This window comes from Halichoerus grypus, chromosome 3 (assembly GCF_964656455.1).
Source record: "Halichoerus grypus chromosome 3, mHalGry1.hap1.1, whole genome shotgun sequence".
Lineage (NCBI taxonomy): Eukaryota > Metazoa > Chordata > Mammalia > Carnivora > Phocidae > Halichoerus > Halichoerus grypus.
The window spans coordinates 181,703,970-181,720,547 of NC_135714.1; the positions used below are offsets into that span (position 1 = coordinate 181,703,970).

Consider the following 16,578-nt stretch of genomic DNA (forward strand, 5'->3'; position numbering starts at 1 on the left):
ATGAATCTGCTCCCTCCCGGGGGAGAGCGGAGGAGCATTAATACATCTATAAGCCAAAGAGGAAACTCTGGCTGGGGCAGTGCGCGGAGCTCCGGCTGCTGGTGGGGAGCGGCGGCCGGAACGGCAGCGCCGGTGGCGGCTACGGCGGGAGCAGCACAACGGACCAGATACAATAGAGGCCACAACAGAAGGGAGCCCGTGGTCCTCTCCCGTAAACACACTCCCCTCCACCGCCACCTCCCCCTCGGCAGCGCGCGCGGTGCTGCCGGGTGCCCGAGGCCGCTCGGACTGCTATGTAACGGCGAGACTGCGGGAGGAAGGGGACCGGGGAGAAGAGGTCCGCCCGCGGGAGGCCGTGGGGGCCAAGTCTGCGGCCACTTCTGCACGCGCTTCCCTTAGCCCCCGCTTGCCCCTTCCTGCAGCCCAGCCGGCCCAGGTGTGCCTCGCCTCCTCGCGTGCCCGGCGACCATGGTGACGGTGGAGGAGCTGCGGGAGATGGACTGCAGCGTGCTCAAAAGGCTGATGAACCGGGAGGAGAACGGCGGCGGCGCGGGCGGCAGCGGCGGCCACGGCACCCTGGGGCTGCTGAGCGGCGGCAAGTGCCTGCTGCTGGACTGCAGACCGTTCCTGGCGCACAGCGCGGGCTACATCCGAGGCTCGGTCAACGTGCGCTGCAACACCATCGTGCGGCGGCGGGCCAAGGGCTCTGTGAGCCTGGAGCAGATCCTGCCCGCCGAGGAGGAGGTGCGCGCCCGCCTGCGCTCCGGTCTCTACTCGGCGGTCATCGTCTACGACGAGCGCAGCCCGCGCGCCGAGAGCCTCCGCGAAGACAGCACCGTGTCGCTGGTAGTGCAGGCGCTGCGCCGCAACGCCGAGCGCACCGACATCTGCCTGCTTAAAGGTAAACTCGGGCGCCGGGGCGCGAGCCGGAGGGGAGATGTAGCGGGGCTCGGCGGCCTGCGCCTTAGTGGGCAGGGGAAGAAGTGCCCGGAGGGTTCGTGGCCGCGAGGATCCCCGCGCGCTGCTTTGTGCGCGCCGGTGTGCATGGGTTTGCAAGGTCTCTGCGTTTGCGTGCAAGTGCGAGCGCGCCCGAAGTCCTCAGAGACGGTGAGGGTGCGTTTCCTCTGTCACCTGCAAGTCCGTACTCTTCGGAGCTTCTGCATTTATTTACACTCACTGACCGTCGGGCCTCTTAGGCGAAGCGACTCCACTGCGTTGCCCACCTATAGTCCAGGGGGGTGCTCCCAGTGCCACTGTGCGGGCGGGGACAGGTCAGGCCTGTTGGCTTGGCGTGCCCGGGCCCTGCGCCGAGTCCCGAGAATCCTAGAGGTGGGGAAGAGGGTGAAGGGTGAGCGCCGAAGTGGGAACGGCTCCGTAAACGCAGGAAGGCAGCTCGGTTTGCGCACATTGTGTGGAGCTGTGTCTCGTCCCCTGCTGCCCGACTCCGAGCTCCGCCTGGAAGGTGGCCAACTTCTCCCGCCTCGGGCTAGACCCCAGCTCCGGGAGCAGGGGGGCGGGAGGACTGAGTATCCGGGGAGCGCGCGATGGGACGGCGCCCCTTCAACCCAGGCCGCGGAGACGTACGACCTTTTGTTCGGACCCGCTTCTCGACGCTCTGTTGGCGGCGCGTGCCTGCTTTAAGTGAACCCTGGCGCAACTCTTCGGGGACGCGAGTTCTTGTCAAATGTGGAAGTCAGAAACCCCCAAAGGACCGCGTGCTAAGTGACCGGAGGGACGGTGCGCCGGCCGCACCTGCCCGGCCTGGAGGAGCCGCGGCCCTTGGCGGTCCCCGCGCGGGGCGGCGGGGGGGGGCAGGACGGGCTGTGGGTAGGGGCGCCCCTGCCGCGCTGCGCCCCTGCCTCCCACCGCCGCATTCCGCGCATTCTTTCGCCGGCGTCCGGTCCCGGCCTCCGAACCCGCGAGGCGTTTCAGACCCAGGCCTTCAAAGAGCCGCTCCTTTCCCTGCAGGCGCCCTTCGCCTCCTCCCTCCTTTCCTTTCCCCTCCGGACCTGCTCACCCGAGAGGAAGGGAGGTGGTGGCGGGAGGAGGGGCGGAAACCTCTCCCCGCCGCCCTTTCCAAAAAGCACAACAACCTCGCTCAGTGCCGGCGAGCGGGGCTCGCCCCTGCCGAACAGCGGGGGGCTTTGTTCTCGCCAGTTGTTTCCTGGCCATTTGACCTGTCAGCTGCTGGGGAAATGCTGCTGTTGACCTTTGGTTGAACTACTAAGGCGATTTTGCTGATTTTTCTTTTTCTGTGAGGGCTGCCTTTTGCATCGCCGAGGGAGCCTAATCCTCCTCTCTTCTCCCCAAAGCGCTTTAAGAGAAAGTGCAGGGAAGGGGTTGCACCGGAAGGACCGGCGCTGAGCCCGGGACCCGGCGGCCTCGCCTGCCTGGTGGCCGAGCAGTGCCCGGGAGCCCCCGGCGGACGCACGGCCAGCCTCCTACCGCGCCAGTGTGGGGGGCGAGGCTGTGGAGCACGGCAGCCCTCCCCTCCCCACTCCTGGCGTTCGTGGCAACGGGGAGAGAAATTTCTCCGGGGCGATGGGCCCGTCGAGGGGCACGGGCTGGCCGGGGCGTTCTTCGTGCCGCGCTGCGCTGGACTCTCCCTCCTGATTTAGAGCCCAAACCTGCGCCTTCCTTCGCGGGCCTCTGAAGCCAGGGCCCTTCTGGAGGTCGTGCAGACCCACGTGGAGTCTGGGTGCGTTTTGTTTTGTTTTTCTTCCTGGAAGAAATCCGGAGGGGATCGCCCTAGAGCAGCAGCTCGGGGACCTCGGCCCCTGGGCTTCCGGGCGCGGACTCCTAAGCCCCGGGGAGGGAAGGCATATTTTTAAGGTTTCCTCCTCCGGCTCGTGGCACCTCCCTGATCCCGCGGGGAGAGCCCAGAACCGGATCCGTCCGGAAGAGCCGCCCCGCCGACTCGCCGCGAGGCTCGAGGCTCATGCTCGGGGTAAGACAGGAGCCTCTGGGTACAATGACAGCCCCCTCGTAGGACAGGAGCCTCGGGGGGAAATGACAGTCCCCTGGCCGTTAGCGAGGTCCCTGGCCAAAGGAAAAGAAGTCTTCTAGGGTCTGACCTGGTGTGGCAGGGAGGGCGACGCCAGGTTTCTCCAAGTCCACATCCTCGAGCGTCCAGGCTTGGGCAGCAGGTAGAACCAATGCCTCTGCAGGACCAGGCCCGGGGAGTAGCCAGGAAAGGTTTCGCTGTGTCTTCTAAGCAAAAGGAGTCTGCCTTTGGGAGCAGTCGCCTCAAATTCAGAGGGGTGGGTGGGTGGGTGGTGGTGGTGGTGGTGGTGAGGGGCTAGGTCTGCAGTGATGGTAGAAGGTCTGCCAGGTTAACAGGGGCATATTCTATGTAACCTAGCTTCTTCTCATACGTGTGCTAAGGAGAGGAAGCTTCAACACCGTTCCTCTTCCTCCTCTTGGCCCTCTAATGAAAAGGCATCCCTAGTGAGGCCAGAAAGACCCGGGAAGTGTCTTCTCGCACCCGGCTGGGAGAAGAAAGCAAGCCTCCTAAGTTCTGGTGTAGAAAATATGGGTTCGTGGGAGGGCACTCTGGGGGTAGGGAACTAAAGGGAAACACTGGTGAGCAGGAGAAAAGCCCCTTAGATTATCTTTAGTAAATGCCCTAATGGGTTAGGGGTTGGCTGATACGGTTCCCATCAGAGTTGCTCATTTCAATTTTCATGTAATGGGACTGTGTGTAGGTCTCATTTGGTGAGTGTAGAGTAAAAGTGGTCAGAGGTGAAGCCAGAGGAAGACCCGAGTGTTGGTCTCTGCCAACCTGTGGGGACAGAAACGCAGCAGAATATTTTCAGAAGTTATATTATCCCCCCCAGCCGAAGGCTCTCTAATTCTACCAACTAATGGTGCTTCAAAATCTCTTTTCTCTTTCTGCCATTTGGAAGGACAGTGGTTGCTCATGGCTGGTAGTTAACTAATACCACATGCAAGAATTCACAGTTTTAAGAGTAAATGTTACTTAATATCAATAAAATGTTGCCTCGCCTTGACATTTCCTAATAGTATCCAAGTTTTGCTAAGAGCAATCACCTAAATCACTACATTTTCTGGTCTTTTTGCTGGTAAAGATTCCCATCCCCCCCACCTTTTTTTCCTTTCTCCTCTAAGTTTACTTTATTTAAAATCCTGTAAGGCATTTTTAGGGAAAGTTTAGAAATTTCAGCTTTTCAGATTTAATTACAATACACATCTCCTTTGAAGTCCCTTTCTCTTTCCTTCGTAAATCCTAGGATTGGGGTTTTAGACCTTGGTCATAAGAGAAAGACAAAAAGAGCATTTTCTTACCCTAATAGAAGTCATTCGTTGCCTCTCATACTTCTCAAATAAGTCAGTCTTACACAAAAGATTTTAGGTATAAAAACACTATTTTACTTTTGTCTAAAATTCATCTCAGCTCATGACTTTTGTCCATTTTTATTTGAGTTCTGATGTCAAAGTTGTCCTGGCGCTGTTTTGAGAAAGGATGATCAACTAGCTAGTCCAGCTTCTTCCCCCAGGTTGGAACGCACATATGCTCTAGTCCTGGGGCCTGACCGTACGGATGGTGACGTGACACTTTCTGTACCTAAGTGAGCTTCTCACGCTGGGACCCCAGGCGCTGTTCCCTGTAGGAAACAGCCCACGAGGCCCGTGATGGAGTGGGGAGCGCTCAGCCAGCAGCCCTGCTAACTCTGCTAACTGTCTTGTCTCTCTCTGTCCCCAGTTGCCCAGCCCATCCTAATCCCCTCCCTCGCCCCAAGGTCAGTGGCGTCAAACAGCAAACCCCGGGGGGCATGAGGTTGTACACCTCCTCCACCCAAAGACAAATGGGTGCGCTTTTCTTCTTACAAACATGACACAATGCCCATGACAGCCAAGGCTTGAGAGCATCAGAATTACACTAAATGGTGGGCATTAAAGATAATCTCTAACTTCCTGAATGAAGTGCAATTCATTACAGAATGACAACGAACGAAGCAAACTCACTGCTTTTTGCATCATTTGAACTGGATGCTTCCAACGAACAAAAGTAACGAAAGATGGGGTGTAGGTACAGATTGAAAGTGAAAACCTGATAGTTATTAAGCCCATCACAGCTCCCTTGGGCTTGTCCTCATAGGCTGAGAGGGGAGGTGGGCTACACAGGACTGACGGAGGGTGGCTTTTTTTTTTTTTTTTAAGATTTTATTTATTTATTTGAGAGAGAGAGAGAGAGAGCATGAGCTGGGGAGAGGGGCAGAGGCCGAGGGAGAAGCAGACTAGTCGCTGAGCAGGGAGCCTGGGCCAGGACTCGGTCCCAGGACCCCGGGATCATGACCTGAGCCGAAGGCAGACGCTTCACCGACTCAGCCACCCAGGCGCCCCAAGGGCGGCCTTCTTAAGGAGCCAAGAAATTCCTTTAAAAAATCAGAACATCTGAAACCAGATAGCCAGTTTACTGGGAGGCAGTTGCCGCCTGAGAAAGGCAGTTTGACAGGAAGAAAAGTTCCCTCTCCAACGGAAGCCAGCGGAACGGAGCAGATAGCCCAGAAGTCCTGGGAGGGAGGGCAACCCGGCCCCAGCTCCAGTGTGGGCATTAGGTGTCAGCCGCCTGGCGCAGGACACGCAGCTCTGTGCCTGGGGTCCCGGCGGGAGAAGCTCACTTACGTACATTTTCAGGACTGCTCAGGATTTACGGGGGCGCTTACTGAGTTAACGCCCACATCAGGGGAAGTATTCTAGAGTATTTTCTAGAACACTTTTATGCACCCCGTCCCAGCTCTGCATGGACGTGTGGCCAGTGGGTCGTCCTTTGCAGTAAGCTGTGACAGTTGTCTTGCTGTGTGAGTGTGAGAAAAAGAGTGTGGAGTTCAGCTATTCCTCAAGAAAGTTGATCGGGGGTGGGGTGGGGAGGCATTATTATGTTCCTTTTCTCCCTTCTAGCCTCTCAAGTTTCAAAATGAAGATGAGAAAATGAGAACTTTAAGACTAGAAAGTCTATTATTAAGAACACGGGAAAAACGGCTCAAAATGAGTCAGATTATCTGTTGTGGAATTACATTCTGTTGGACACAGAACAGGTGGAAAGTCATTGGTGTATGTGTCATGAAATTGTATTCAGGAGCTCGGAAAGCAGATCTCAGAGACACTTGCTGTCAGTTCATAGTTTGCAGATGGAGTTTGTGACGTTTAGGATCACAGAGTATTGGCACTTAAAGATGATGCAGTCTGAAATCCTGACGTCACGACCCTGTAGGGACACAATCACACCTGAAACCAGAGTTCCGAAAAAATTTATTTTATTTAAATAAAATTCAGTCTAGAGGTTTCTATTCTGTTATATCCTGTTAATTAAAACGTGCTGGCCATGACTTCTAAGTGACAACCTGTAGTTTGAAAAGCCCTGGGAAGAAGCAGAGTTTGGTGAAATGCCAGGAGTGTCCTGTTCAGATCCTTTCTGGTTTTGCCAGAACATTCTGTGTCTTCAACGCGGTGAAACCAGCAGGCTGTGCCTCCCCCAAGAGAAGGACCACCAGGAAGGCAGAGATGGGCACACAGCAGGGTGGGCTCCTGATGGCCAGACTAGCAGGTGGCTTTGAGGCCAGTGGGCTGAACGCTGGCCCTGCCCTTACTTGGGGGTGGCCCTGTGCCTCAGTTTCCTCTTCTGTAACATCGGGGCCAGTCACCTCAAGGGCTGCTGGTTGGACCCATGTTTGGGAAGAGCCTGGCACACAGTGGGCATTTCCCCTTCATAACAGTGGCTATCATTTTTACTAAAATGGCGCTGATGGCCGTAGAGGATGGATGCTCTTGTGGGGTGTGGGCGTGGGTGGTTTCCTAACTTGCAGGCTTCTGCCCCTACCACCCTGCCTGCATACTCTTGGCCCGCCGTCATTGCCAGTTCTACTCATCTGACACGTCCTGGCCCAGTGCAGCTCATCTGCCTGCAAGAAGGACCTCCTTTGGTGCTGCTCCTTGTAATGGATCCTCTGAAGCTAGTGACAGCTCAGGAGGGAAAAACCCTCCCATTGCTGGCCCTGGCCTGGGATGCTTCAGTCCCTTGGGCTAATCTGCTTCCTCACTTGGTTCCTTTCTGCGTGTTCTTTAAAGATCTGCCAGAGGGAACTGACTTCAGTCATAATGTTTCTGTTCCATTCTAATGCTGTTTCCTCCCACCCTCTCTGCCCTGTTAGGAGAGGTCTGGGGGCTTTGGGGAGGGGGTATGACAAATGGCCCCCCTCAAGCCTGGTCTGGCCCCGGGTCACCTCTGTCCTGCCCAGTTGGCCGCCTGCCCCCTGCCCACCACGGCCCCTGGAGCCCTCTGTGCTTGCTGCTCCGCTCTCTGCCTGTGGGGTTGGCTGAGGATCCACCCCGAGGCAGCGGATGTCCCCGAGGGGGAAAGGTCCTGGAGCTCAGACAGGGCAATGCCTGCCTTTCTACTGTCCCACGACCAGATCTCAGGACCGTGAGTGGAAAAAAATCAGTAAAGCCCGGGAGGAGAAGGCTGTCCAAAGTCTAGGAAGTTGCCAGTAATGCTGGGTCCCCTTGTAGGTGCCACAAGAGGAAGCCTTCATTATACGTCTCTCCGGGGCCAGGCGCAGAGCATTGGCTCTTCCAAGCGGGGCCTCTAAGGACGCCGCCGGGCCCCGACGGTTCATCGCATTTTACAGATGAGGGAGAGGCTCAGAGAGGTTCCATGACAGCCCTAGGCCGCACAGCTGATGATTTTCCTGGGTTGGCATGCAACCCAGACCTGCGAGTCTGAAGTCGCGTCTGTCTGGTTCCCTGCCCCGTGCCTTCTCAGCAATGGGAAGAACACGGTGTCAATCACTCTGAGGCCCCTCCCACTTCCGCTGCTCCGGGGAGGGCGGGGCGCTCCTCCTCTGTGACCTTGCCGCCTGGCCCTGGCCCCCCCAGGACTCCTCCCCGGCCACTGGCCGGTGGGCACTGCTAGTCTGCCTGTCTCGGTGATGCGCTTATGGAGGGCACCGCCCAGGTCTTACATTTCTGTGAAAAAAAAAAAAAAAGATGTATTTGAATAGCTCAAATTATGTAATATAAACACAGAGATTAGTTAACTTAAAAATCTTCAAATCCTATAGAAACGTGTAGAGTAACAAGTAATGGCTTTGTATAGGGGTGTTCACCAACGGTTGTTGACTGATCCGTTTCCCTTTCCCCCATCCAAGGGGGAACAGTGAGGGAAGTTGCCCCGAGTCCTGTCTTAGGGGTCGCAGCTAAAGACATTGGCTGGCTCTTCCCCCATCCTCTCTTCACTGCATTTGGGACAGCCATGTTTGTAGCCTTATCGGGAAAAAGGGGTGCTAATGGGCAGGAGGGGTGCCCCTGTGCTGAGATGACCACGCGAAGGCCACCAACGCGCCTGGAACTGCCAGTCCTGGCCCCTCAAGCGGGTTTTTCCTTCCGGGGAGGCTGGTGGTTGTGACTCAGCAGGAGCGAGGCCGGTGAGCAGGGAGCAGGGAGATAGCCATTTCTATCCCAAGGGAGGCAATGAAGGGGAACACAGAAGAGGGGGGCTCAGAGGAAAAACCGTATACTGTGTTTCCGTAAGCCTCCTGATGCGGCGAAGAATCATTTCCCTTCCTCTGCAAAGCAGTATTTTCTAGGGGCAGGGGAGTGGGATTTGGGCAAGTCATTGACCCAATGGTGCATGTCTGCATGTTGGAAGGTTCCCACGAATGGTCCCAGGGCACACAGGCCCCACACCGCTTACACACAGACACTTAGCTGTGCCAGCCACCGACGTGACCGTTGGGTGAACGGGTCCGTTAGAGTGGTTGTTCGGCAACCTGCAGCCTCTCCTGAATTAATTTATGATCCACTGTGGGTCCTACAGAAACTGCAAAATAAAAATACAGGCATGGCCACACGTGGATAGTAGATGCTGAGTTACTCGCCAAGCCAAGTCCCGGCGCTCCCAAGTGAATCAGATACTGGCCAGGCATCTCTGTCCTCCTGGTGTCCCCCTGCCCCTCTGCCTACATCTCTGCCCACCCCCAGCCAGCCGGCACCTTTCTGCTCAGCACTAACACTGTTCCAGAGAAGTTGGCCCTTTATCTCTTTTTACTTAAAAGACCTCCCTTCCCCGGAAGACGATCCCACAGATAACCATTCCAGAGCTTAGCAACTCTCAGGGCAGGAAATCCTGCCTTGCCCCAAACCTGTATGTAGCAGGAGGGATTTGTATTTAAGCCCGTTTCCTCTTATTTTGGCCCCTTGTTGATGGAACAGCTGTTCGGGAGGCCGGGCGATTGGCATCTGTTCTGTTGCTGAGATCCAGAAGGGCTGGTGCCAGGGTAATTTTTTTTTTCCTTCTCTCCCGCATTCGAGAACCTCTCCAAAGGAAGGGCTGGAGTTGGGGGATGACGGACATCTTGGTAGGTCCCAGGGCCCGGCACCAGGCTGCCTCCCTACTTGTGGGAACCCCCAGTGGCCATCCTGTCTTCCATGCTTTATCATTACCCTCAGGAGCTGATGGGGAAGGTCTCTTCGGCATACCCCCTGCACGTCCTCCTTTCTGTATCTGCATCCTGAACCTATCTCGTTCCTAAAACTTTCCTTCCAGCCTTCAGGATGAAGTCCCCGCCAAATGAGGCGCGCTCCACAGCCATTATCTCTGGGCCCACAGCGCCACCCGGTGGCCAGTGTAGATCAGGCCAGCCCCAGCTTCGCAGCCATTCTCCTCAGTCTAGGGGTAGGACTCAAGTACTTTCTGGTTTCCTGCTGGCTTAGTGACCCTATTAACCTGACCATATTTCTCTTTTACAGGTGGCTATGAGAGGTTTTCCTCCGAGTACCCAGAATTCTGTTCCAAAACCAAGGCCCTGGCAGCCCTCCCACCGGCTGTGCCCCCCAGCGCTGCCGAATCCTTGGACGTGAACTGCAGCTCCTGTGGAACCCCACTGCACGACCAGGTAGACTCGGGACCCAGAGCCCGGGAGGAAGCGGCAACGTGGGGGCAAGGGGGCTTATTTTCAGGTTTCTGCTTTTCAGGGGTTTGGGACAGAGTCCCTCAGTTTGGGGAGAATGTAGCGAACCCTGAGTATTGGGGTGGGGTGTTGGGGAGGGTCCATTTGATCCTTGGGATTCTTCCCCCTTCCCTCTTATTAGCCTCACTCGGAAAAATACAAAGACGTACCTTTCCGACTTAGCCTCTGAAGTTACGTGCAGACAGGCGAGGATTGCTGAAATCAGAAGTGTGTGACAGGCCACGTAGAAAGCTGAGAGAGCACCCCTCTTTGAAGGCGCGGCCCAGGGACCTGAGGCCACCCCCTCTGTGCACAACCCACTGTAAATGCCAAGTGGACATAAATGGTCGGCCAGCCCTCCGCTAAGGAAACCAGCTTAAGCTGCTATATTCCTTACAAGCTGACTCTAGCTCTTTCATTAGATGGGGTGAATTTATGGGGTCCAGCAACTCTGCTCCCAGATCCCAGATCATTTGAGTTGATGTGACTCAGAAAGTGTCACGAATTAAGCTGACGTTACCTCATATTGCCAAGACACCTCCTCTGGCCTGTGAGGCTGACATAACACCCATTTTTAGTGTGCCACCTGACCACACACCAGCGAGGTGTAGATGAATGTCGCAGATGGTGTGGCAAGGCCAGCATGGCGTCTGCCTCTTCATGTCTCAGGGCGGAGGCGGGCTGCTTGAACCGGCGGGGGGGCCCACCAGGCTTTACCGGCCCAGCTTCTCTGCTCACAGCAGAGCCGAGTGGAAAGGCCAGAGAAGCCCCCTGGGCCTGTCATTCGCTGGGAGCCCCAGCAGGTGCAGGGGAAAGCTGGGAGGGCTGTGTCCCCAGGCGTTCTCCCCAGGGCTTGTGAAAGCCCACCTCGGGCAGGTTCCCTCTCCCTGTCCCGAGCATCCCAGCCCTTTTCCTGGGTGCCTGACACTCATCATGTCCGGGGGCCTTTGCTTTCCCTTTCTGGTGCAGGGGGGTCCTGTGGAGATCCTTCCCTTCCTCTACCTCGGCAGTGCGTACCACGCTGCCCGGAGGGACATGCTGGATGCCCTGGGGATCTCGGCCCTGCTGAATGTCTCCTCTGACTGCCCGAACCACTTTGAAGGACATTATCAGTACAAGTGCATCCCGGTGGAAGACAACCACAAGGCGGACATCAGCTCCTGGTTCATGGAGGCCATCGAGTACATCGGTAGGTTGGCGCTGTGGCGGACGCCGGCCAGGGCGGGAGGATGGCAGGGAACCCCAAGTCCTCGCCCGCTGGAGGAGGGCCTTGGGGGGGCGCTGCGTCCAGGGTGTACGCCTCTAAGGGAGGCTGGCCGCCTGGATGTCCTGTTGCAGGGGGGATAGGGAGATCTGCTCCCGCTCCCGAGCGGTCAGCCTACCCAGCCAATACCGCTTTCCTTGCCCGGCTCCAGACGTCCAGATGATACGGCTTTGGGGATGGGGAGGAAGACAAATAAAGGGAGAAGTGGGGTCATTGTTTTTGTTTCTGCAAATGGAAATCCTTGGAGGTATGTTGGGATTTAACCGGCTTGAACCCGGGTTTTTCCCAAGCTCAGTGCATTTGTTCGGTGAAGTCTCAAAAATAGCCCGGAAGGGGTGGAACGCTAGAGTCCCTTGCGGTGGGCTTCTCCCCGCCCCCTCCTCAGTAGGAATGGGAGTGCCCCTCCTCCAACACTCCTCAGGCGCCCTCCCGCCCCCCCCCCCCGCCGCCCCCATTGTCCGCACCTGCCGCCGGGCCACCCCGGGGGGTGGGGGCGCGCAGGGCACTAACCGCGGCGCGCTCTCTGCCCCAGATGCGGTGAAGGACCGCCGCGGCCGGGTGCTGGTGCATTGCCAGGCGGGCATCTCGCGCTCGGCCACCATCTGCCTGGCCTACCTGATGATGAAGAAGCGCGTGAGGCTGGAGGAGGCCTTTGAGTTCGTCAAGCAGCGGCGGAGCATCATCTCGCCCAACTTCAGCTTCATGGGGCAGCTGCTGCAGTTCGAGTCGCAGGTGCTGGCCACGTCCTGCGCTGTGGAGGCCGCCAGCCCCTCCGGGCCCCTGCGGGAGCGGGGCAAGGCCACCCCCACCCCCACGTCGCAGTTTGTCTTCAGCTTCCCGGTGTCGGTGGGCGTGCACGCGGCCCCCAGCAGCCTGCCCTACCTGCACAGCCCCATCACCACCTCCCCCAGCTGCTAGGGCCGCGGGGAGCCCTGACCCGACCCCGAGCCCGGCCGCCGACTCTCTGCGGGGCTCTGCGGGGCTCTGCGGGGCTCGCGGGGTGGGCAGCGCCCGCGGGGACTGACAGCGCGAGGGCCCGGCGACCAGGCATTCCCCCCACCCGCCCCCCAAATCCCCTCCTCCGGGGCCAGCTAGAATGGCAATAAGGACTTCGAAAACACCTTACAAGCAGACAAACAAAACACTCCAACCTAGAGCAATAACGGCTGCCTCAGAGGGCAGGGAACACCTCGGTTTGGTTTGTGTGTCCGTGTTACTTTTCAGATAGGAATTTCTTACCTCATTTTTTTAAGCAGTAAGGCTTGAAGTTATGAAACCCACAGATCCTGGCAAATGTGCCCACCCAGTTTTATTAAGGGGTGTGGGGGTGGGGTGCGGGGGTGAGAGAGGGACAAAAAGAAAAAACAAGTTTGCCAGAAGTGCCTGGTTCTGTGTGCTTCCTTCTTTTTTGTTCTTGGAACAGGTTTTGTTTTTGTTTTTTTAAGAAATCTTACAGGACCTGGTTTTCCTTTCGAAATCACCAACAGGTGGATAATGATGCTTAATAATAAATAAAAGTATCTATTAAGAATTTCCTCAGAGGATGTAAGTGCAAGGAGCCTAGTGACGGTGAATTTAGGGTATATTTCCGTCGATGCCCCGCCGCGGAGCCTGATGGCTCGCAAACGTCAAGGCGGTTAGGAACTGGACCGTGTGTCCCAGGTCCGGAGCAGGTAGCCTGAGGGTCAGGGGGCACTGGTTGTCACTGAGAAGCACGCAGCGTGGGGTGGCAGGAGGAAGAAGGGAAGGACTGCTTTCTGATTCCTTTTGAAGCTGGTTCCTGGGTACAGGGAACACGAAAGCGGCTCTAGGTCTCAATGATAGAGCCTTTTCTCAGGATCAGTAATTCAGTTTGGCGGTGGGAGCCTTTTCTCACAGCCCTTCCGGAAGACTTGTTTATCATCTGTGATAAATGCCCTGTCGTAAAAGGTGCTCCTGGGAAATGGGGTGCAACTGAGATTGTCCTACAGTGATTCGTGGAGCGAGGCCCTTGGGGCAAGCAGCTAACTAGAGATGGACCTGACGTGCATCCTCTGGTGATTAGAAGCACCACCTTTTTCCTCTTCTGCATAAATCGGCGTTTTTCGTGTTACAAGGTTTGCTTAGAGGGAAGTACAGCAAGTTCTTGCCTTCTTAAAACTCCTGGGTTAGGTGAATATTTTTAAAGGCCCTTATTTGAATAAGAGGGGAGTGAACACCATGTTTCAGGTCTAGAATGGAAGAGGGTGTAAGGAGCTGGCTAGACCCTTGGCTTGGGAGCCGGCTGTTGGGCTTCTATCCTGGGCACTGTGGGCACGCAGGCGCCGTTGTGGAATTCTCTTTTGGGATAATGCCCTTTTAAGGGGCCTTTCCAAAGGGAGCTAAGGCTTTCGGAGGGAGACGGATGTTTTCTGCGGGTTGGGCTTGGGGGGCGGGAAGAGGGAAGCTACATGTTACTTCATCTGTCGTAGAGTGGAACAGTGTTACAGAGTGTCAGCTTAGAGGTGTTTGCAAACTTGTCTAGAAATGAGAGCATGTTTGTTTTTTGGGTTTTTTTGTTTTTTTGTTTTTTTTAGCCCCTTATGAGTCTAGATCTAAATGAACATTCTTGCTCATCCATGAATAACTTCAAGCCTCAATGTCAGAATAGCGTTGGAATGCTCTTTCTCATCCTGGCATCCCAGACAGGACCAGGTTCATTACATTTCCTTCCACAAACATGAACCTGTGTTGGCATCACTCATCCTGCCTTTGTCAAGCCCTGTCTTTGGGTGAGGCCAGAGTTCCCACTTCCTGTTTTTAGAAAAGCCAGAGGCTCCCTCCGTCCCCGGGAGCTGCTTGGCTGAATAGGTAGGGGTGAGGTGAGGGGTTGGGGTTCCTGGACAATGGACCTATTTAGAGATGGCACAGTTGGCCGTTCCTACTTTTTCCTTGATTCCTGGAAGTTGCTCTGTGTTTTGTGATTAGTGAGGTCCAGTGAGCTCTGCAGCTACGAGAGCTATGGGTTGCAAGAGTGGATAGACCTGGGGAGCGGGCGAGCCTGCGGCAGGGGGAGGGCAGGCAACCTGGAACAGACTCACTTTCTATAGAACAAGTGTACATTTGCCAAAACCTGTGTATCGTGCTTTCCCAGACTGGATTCCAACCACACGGACAGTCGGAGCTCAGGACCAGCCCCAGACATGTCTTTCCCCCGCTTTCCAATTCAAGTCTTCTGTCACCGTGTCAAACTGCTATTTATAAAGCCATTTTCTTTGTACTGGATAACAGCCTGAGTCTCAGAACTCTCAGAGATAAAATAGGAAATTGGCTAGATCGGAAAAGGGGACTTTTTTTTTTCCTGGTCATAATTCTGTCATCAGGAAGTCTCTTTGATGACTCAAAGTAACAGTAATGAAGACACCACCACAGGGTCAGCCCAAATGGCCAGGTGGATTTCAATTGGCATCTCTCCCATGAAGTGATTTCTGGTGATGCAAAATTTCGGAAATGGCCAGAAAACATTGCCACTTTCACTGATCCTATCAACGGTGCTGTTGGCTACCTTGGATCTTCTCTAGAGACCAAGGGATGAGGTAGCTCCCTCCTGGAATCTTGTGTGACCCAAGGATGTCTGTGGAGCACTAAGGGTAATACACTTGACTTTCCCTTGGAGAAGTATTAGACTGAAGCGTCTGTGAATGGTGCCTGGGCACTCGAAGCTTTAGTCATTTCCTCCTGACGCCGTTTTGCTCAGGTGCTCGTTCCAGCTGGATTCCAGAGTTTTCCACAAGGTTGGGAAGCCATGAGAGAAATTTTAAAAATCTGTGGGAAAGTGGGCAGAAAGGCGGTAGGTGGTTGATTCAGTTGGGACCTGGCCGCCGCGTCCGTAGTATTAAAGCAGGGGTACACCTTGGCTGTCCATTGGCATCAACTGGGGAGTTTTGAAAACCTTGCTACCAGGCTGTCCCAGAGCAATGAAACCAGGATCTCCGGAGCTGGAACCCCGGCGTCCGTATGTTTCAAATCTCCCCAGGTGCTTTCCGAGTGCGGCCAAGGTGGGGAAAACCACCTTGCTTTCCGGAGAGCAAGGTGCTGCTGGAGGTGGGTCTTAACGACACAGAACTAGCTGGTCTCTCAGAAACCACAGCCAGGGGTTTGTCACTGGCTTGGCAGGTTCCTGCTGCCAGTCCCAGCCTGGCGGAGGGACAAGATGGTTTCTCTCAGGAGCTCAAGGAGCATGCGACCTCCTGAATGGGGCACCTTTCATGCCCCTTGAAGGGCAGCTGATCTGCGGAGCATTGTTAGGGACCTGAATACAGTGTCTGGATGTTGAGGTTTTTCCTTAAATGTCCCTTGTCTAGCAAGAAAAAGAGTGGGGAGTTTCACCTCTTGGGATACCGCTGTCCCCCAGGAGCACCCTGCCCGTCCTTAGAGCTTATGAGTCATATGAGGAAGAGGCTTCTTCAAGACAGAGCAATGCAATACTTGTAACTTTTGTAAATAGCCCCATCTTTCAGAGTGATGTCATTTCTACATTTGATATGCTTGTATTTCGGTAGGATGTATATAGTTTAGGGGATTTTTTTTTGTTTGGTTTCGTTTTTTAGAAGAGTTGACATGTCTTTTTATTTATTGCTTGAAAAAGATCATTTGAAGAAAAATAAATACATTTTCAACCATGTCTGGCCTGGTTTATCATTTCCTTGAAAACCGCACTGCTGTGATGACTTGGAAGGGAACGAAAGAAGGTCTGGGGCGTTTGATAATCCTGTGCACTTCGTGACTGCGACGTTAAGATGGTAGACTGGTGGGCCCATTTTTGCACCCTGAACTCCACCCAAGGACAGTGATAGGAGCAGGCTGACCTGCATCTCTAAGAACCTGGTTTCTCCAGGAAGAGCCTCCCATGGGAAGAAAGAATTGAACAATAAGAGACAGAGAGTGTCCTCCATCTGATCTACTTTGGGCCAAGCACAGGATGGCGTGACAAGGATGGCTCCTTGGTGGGAGAAGTCAATCAAACAGCCTAAGCAGGAAGTGATCAGGGCTATAGCAGGAGAATATATAAGGCGTTACCCACACTGGGACACCCCTCCCTATCGATAACAAGGGGCCCTGCCTGGCTCACACAGAATCTTAGGAAATTTTACTGGCTTCATATTCCATCAGGATCATGAAAATTAGCAATATTTTTCAAGGCCAGATTGAAAAAATAATGGATGTAAGTCATGGTCCCCCAGTGCTGATCTGTGGATTGCTTATATCAAATTCCATTGGTACGAATTTCCCAAATTGTAAATCGAAAACATATTAGTAAACATGCATTCCCACTGCATCACTGTTATTTAACCTGGGAACACTAGCCAATGTGATTAGCACTTGAAA

At 55.0% G+C, this 16,578-nt stretch overlaps 1 protein-coding gene across 1 annotated transcript; it reads left to right on the top strand.

The window, feature by feature from the left end:
- Positions 1-44: 44 nt before the first annotated feature.
- Positions 45-15,874, top strand: DUSP4 (dual specificity phosphatase 4). Its single transcript, XM_036088247.2, has 4 exons — positions 45-901; positions 9,769-9,914; positions 10,938-11,157; positions 11,765-15,874. The coding sequence occupies exons 1-4, from the start codon at positions 469-471 to the stop codon at positions 12,148-12,150; spliced, it is 1,185 nt and encodes a 394-aa protein (XP_035944140.1). The 5' UTR covers positions 45-468; the 3' UTR covers positions 12,151-15,874.
- The last annotated feature ends 704 nt before the right edge of the window (positions 15,875-16,578 follow it).

What these genes read in the sequence shown, in the direction of transcription:
- DUSP4 (XM_036088247.2), top strand. Translation starts at nt 469, where the DNA reads ATGGTGACGGTGGAGGAGCTGCGGGAGATGGACTGCAGCGTGCTCAAA. An exon ending in GAACCCCACTGCACGACCAG is followed by an intron (nt 9,915 to 10,937) that starts GTAGACTCGGGA and finishes TTTCTGGTGCAG; the next exon opens with GGGGGTCCTGTGGAGATCCT. An exon ending in GGAGGCCATCGAGTACATCG is followed by an intron (nt 11,158 to 11,764) that starts GTAGGTTGGCGC and finishes TCTCTGCCCCAG; the next exon opens with ATGCGGTGAAGGACCGCCGC.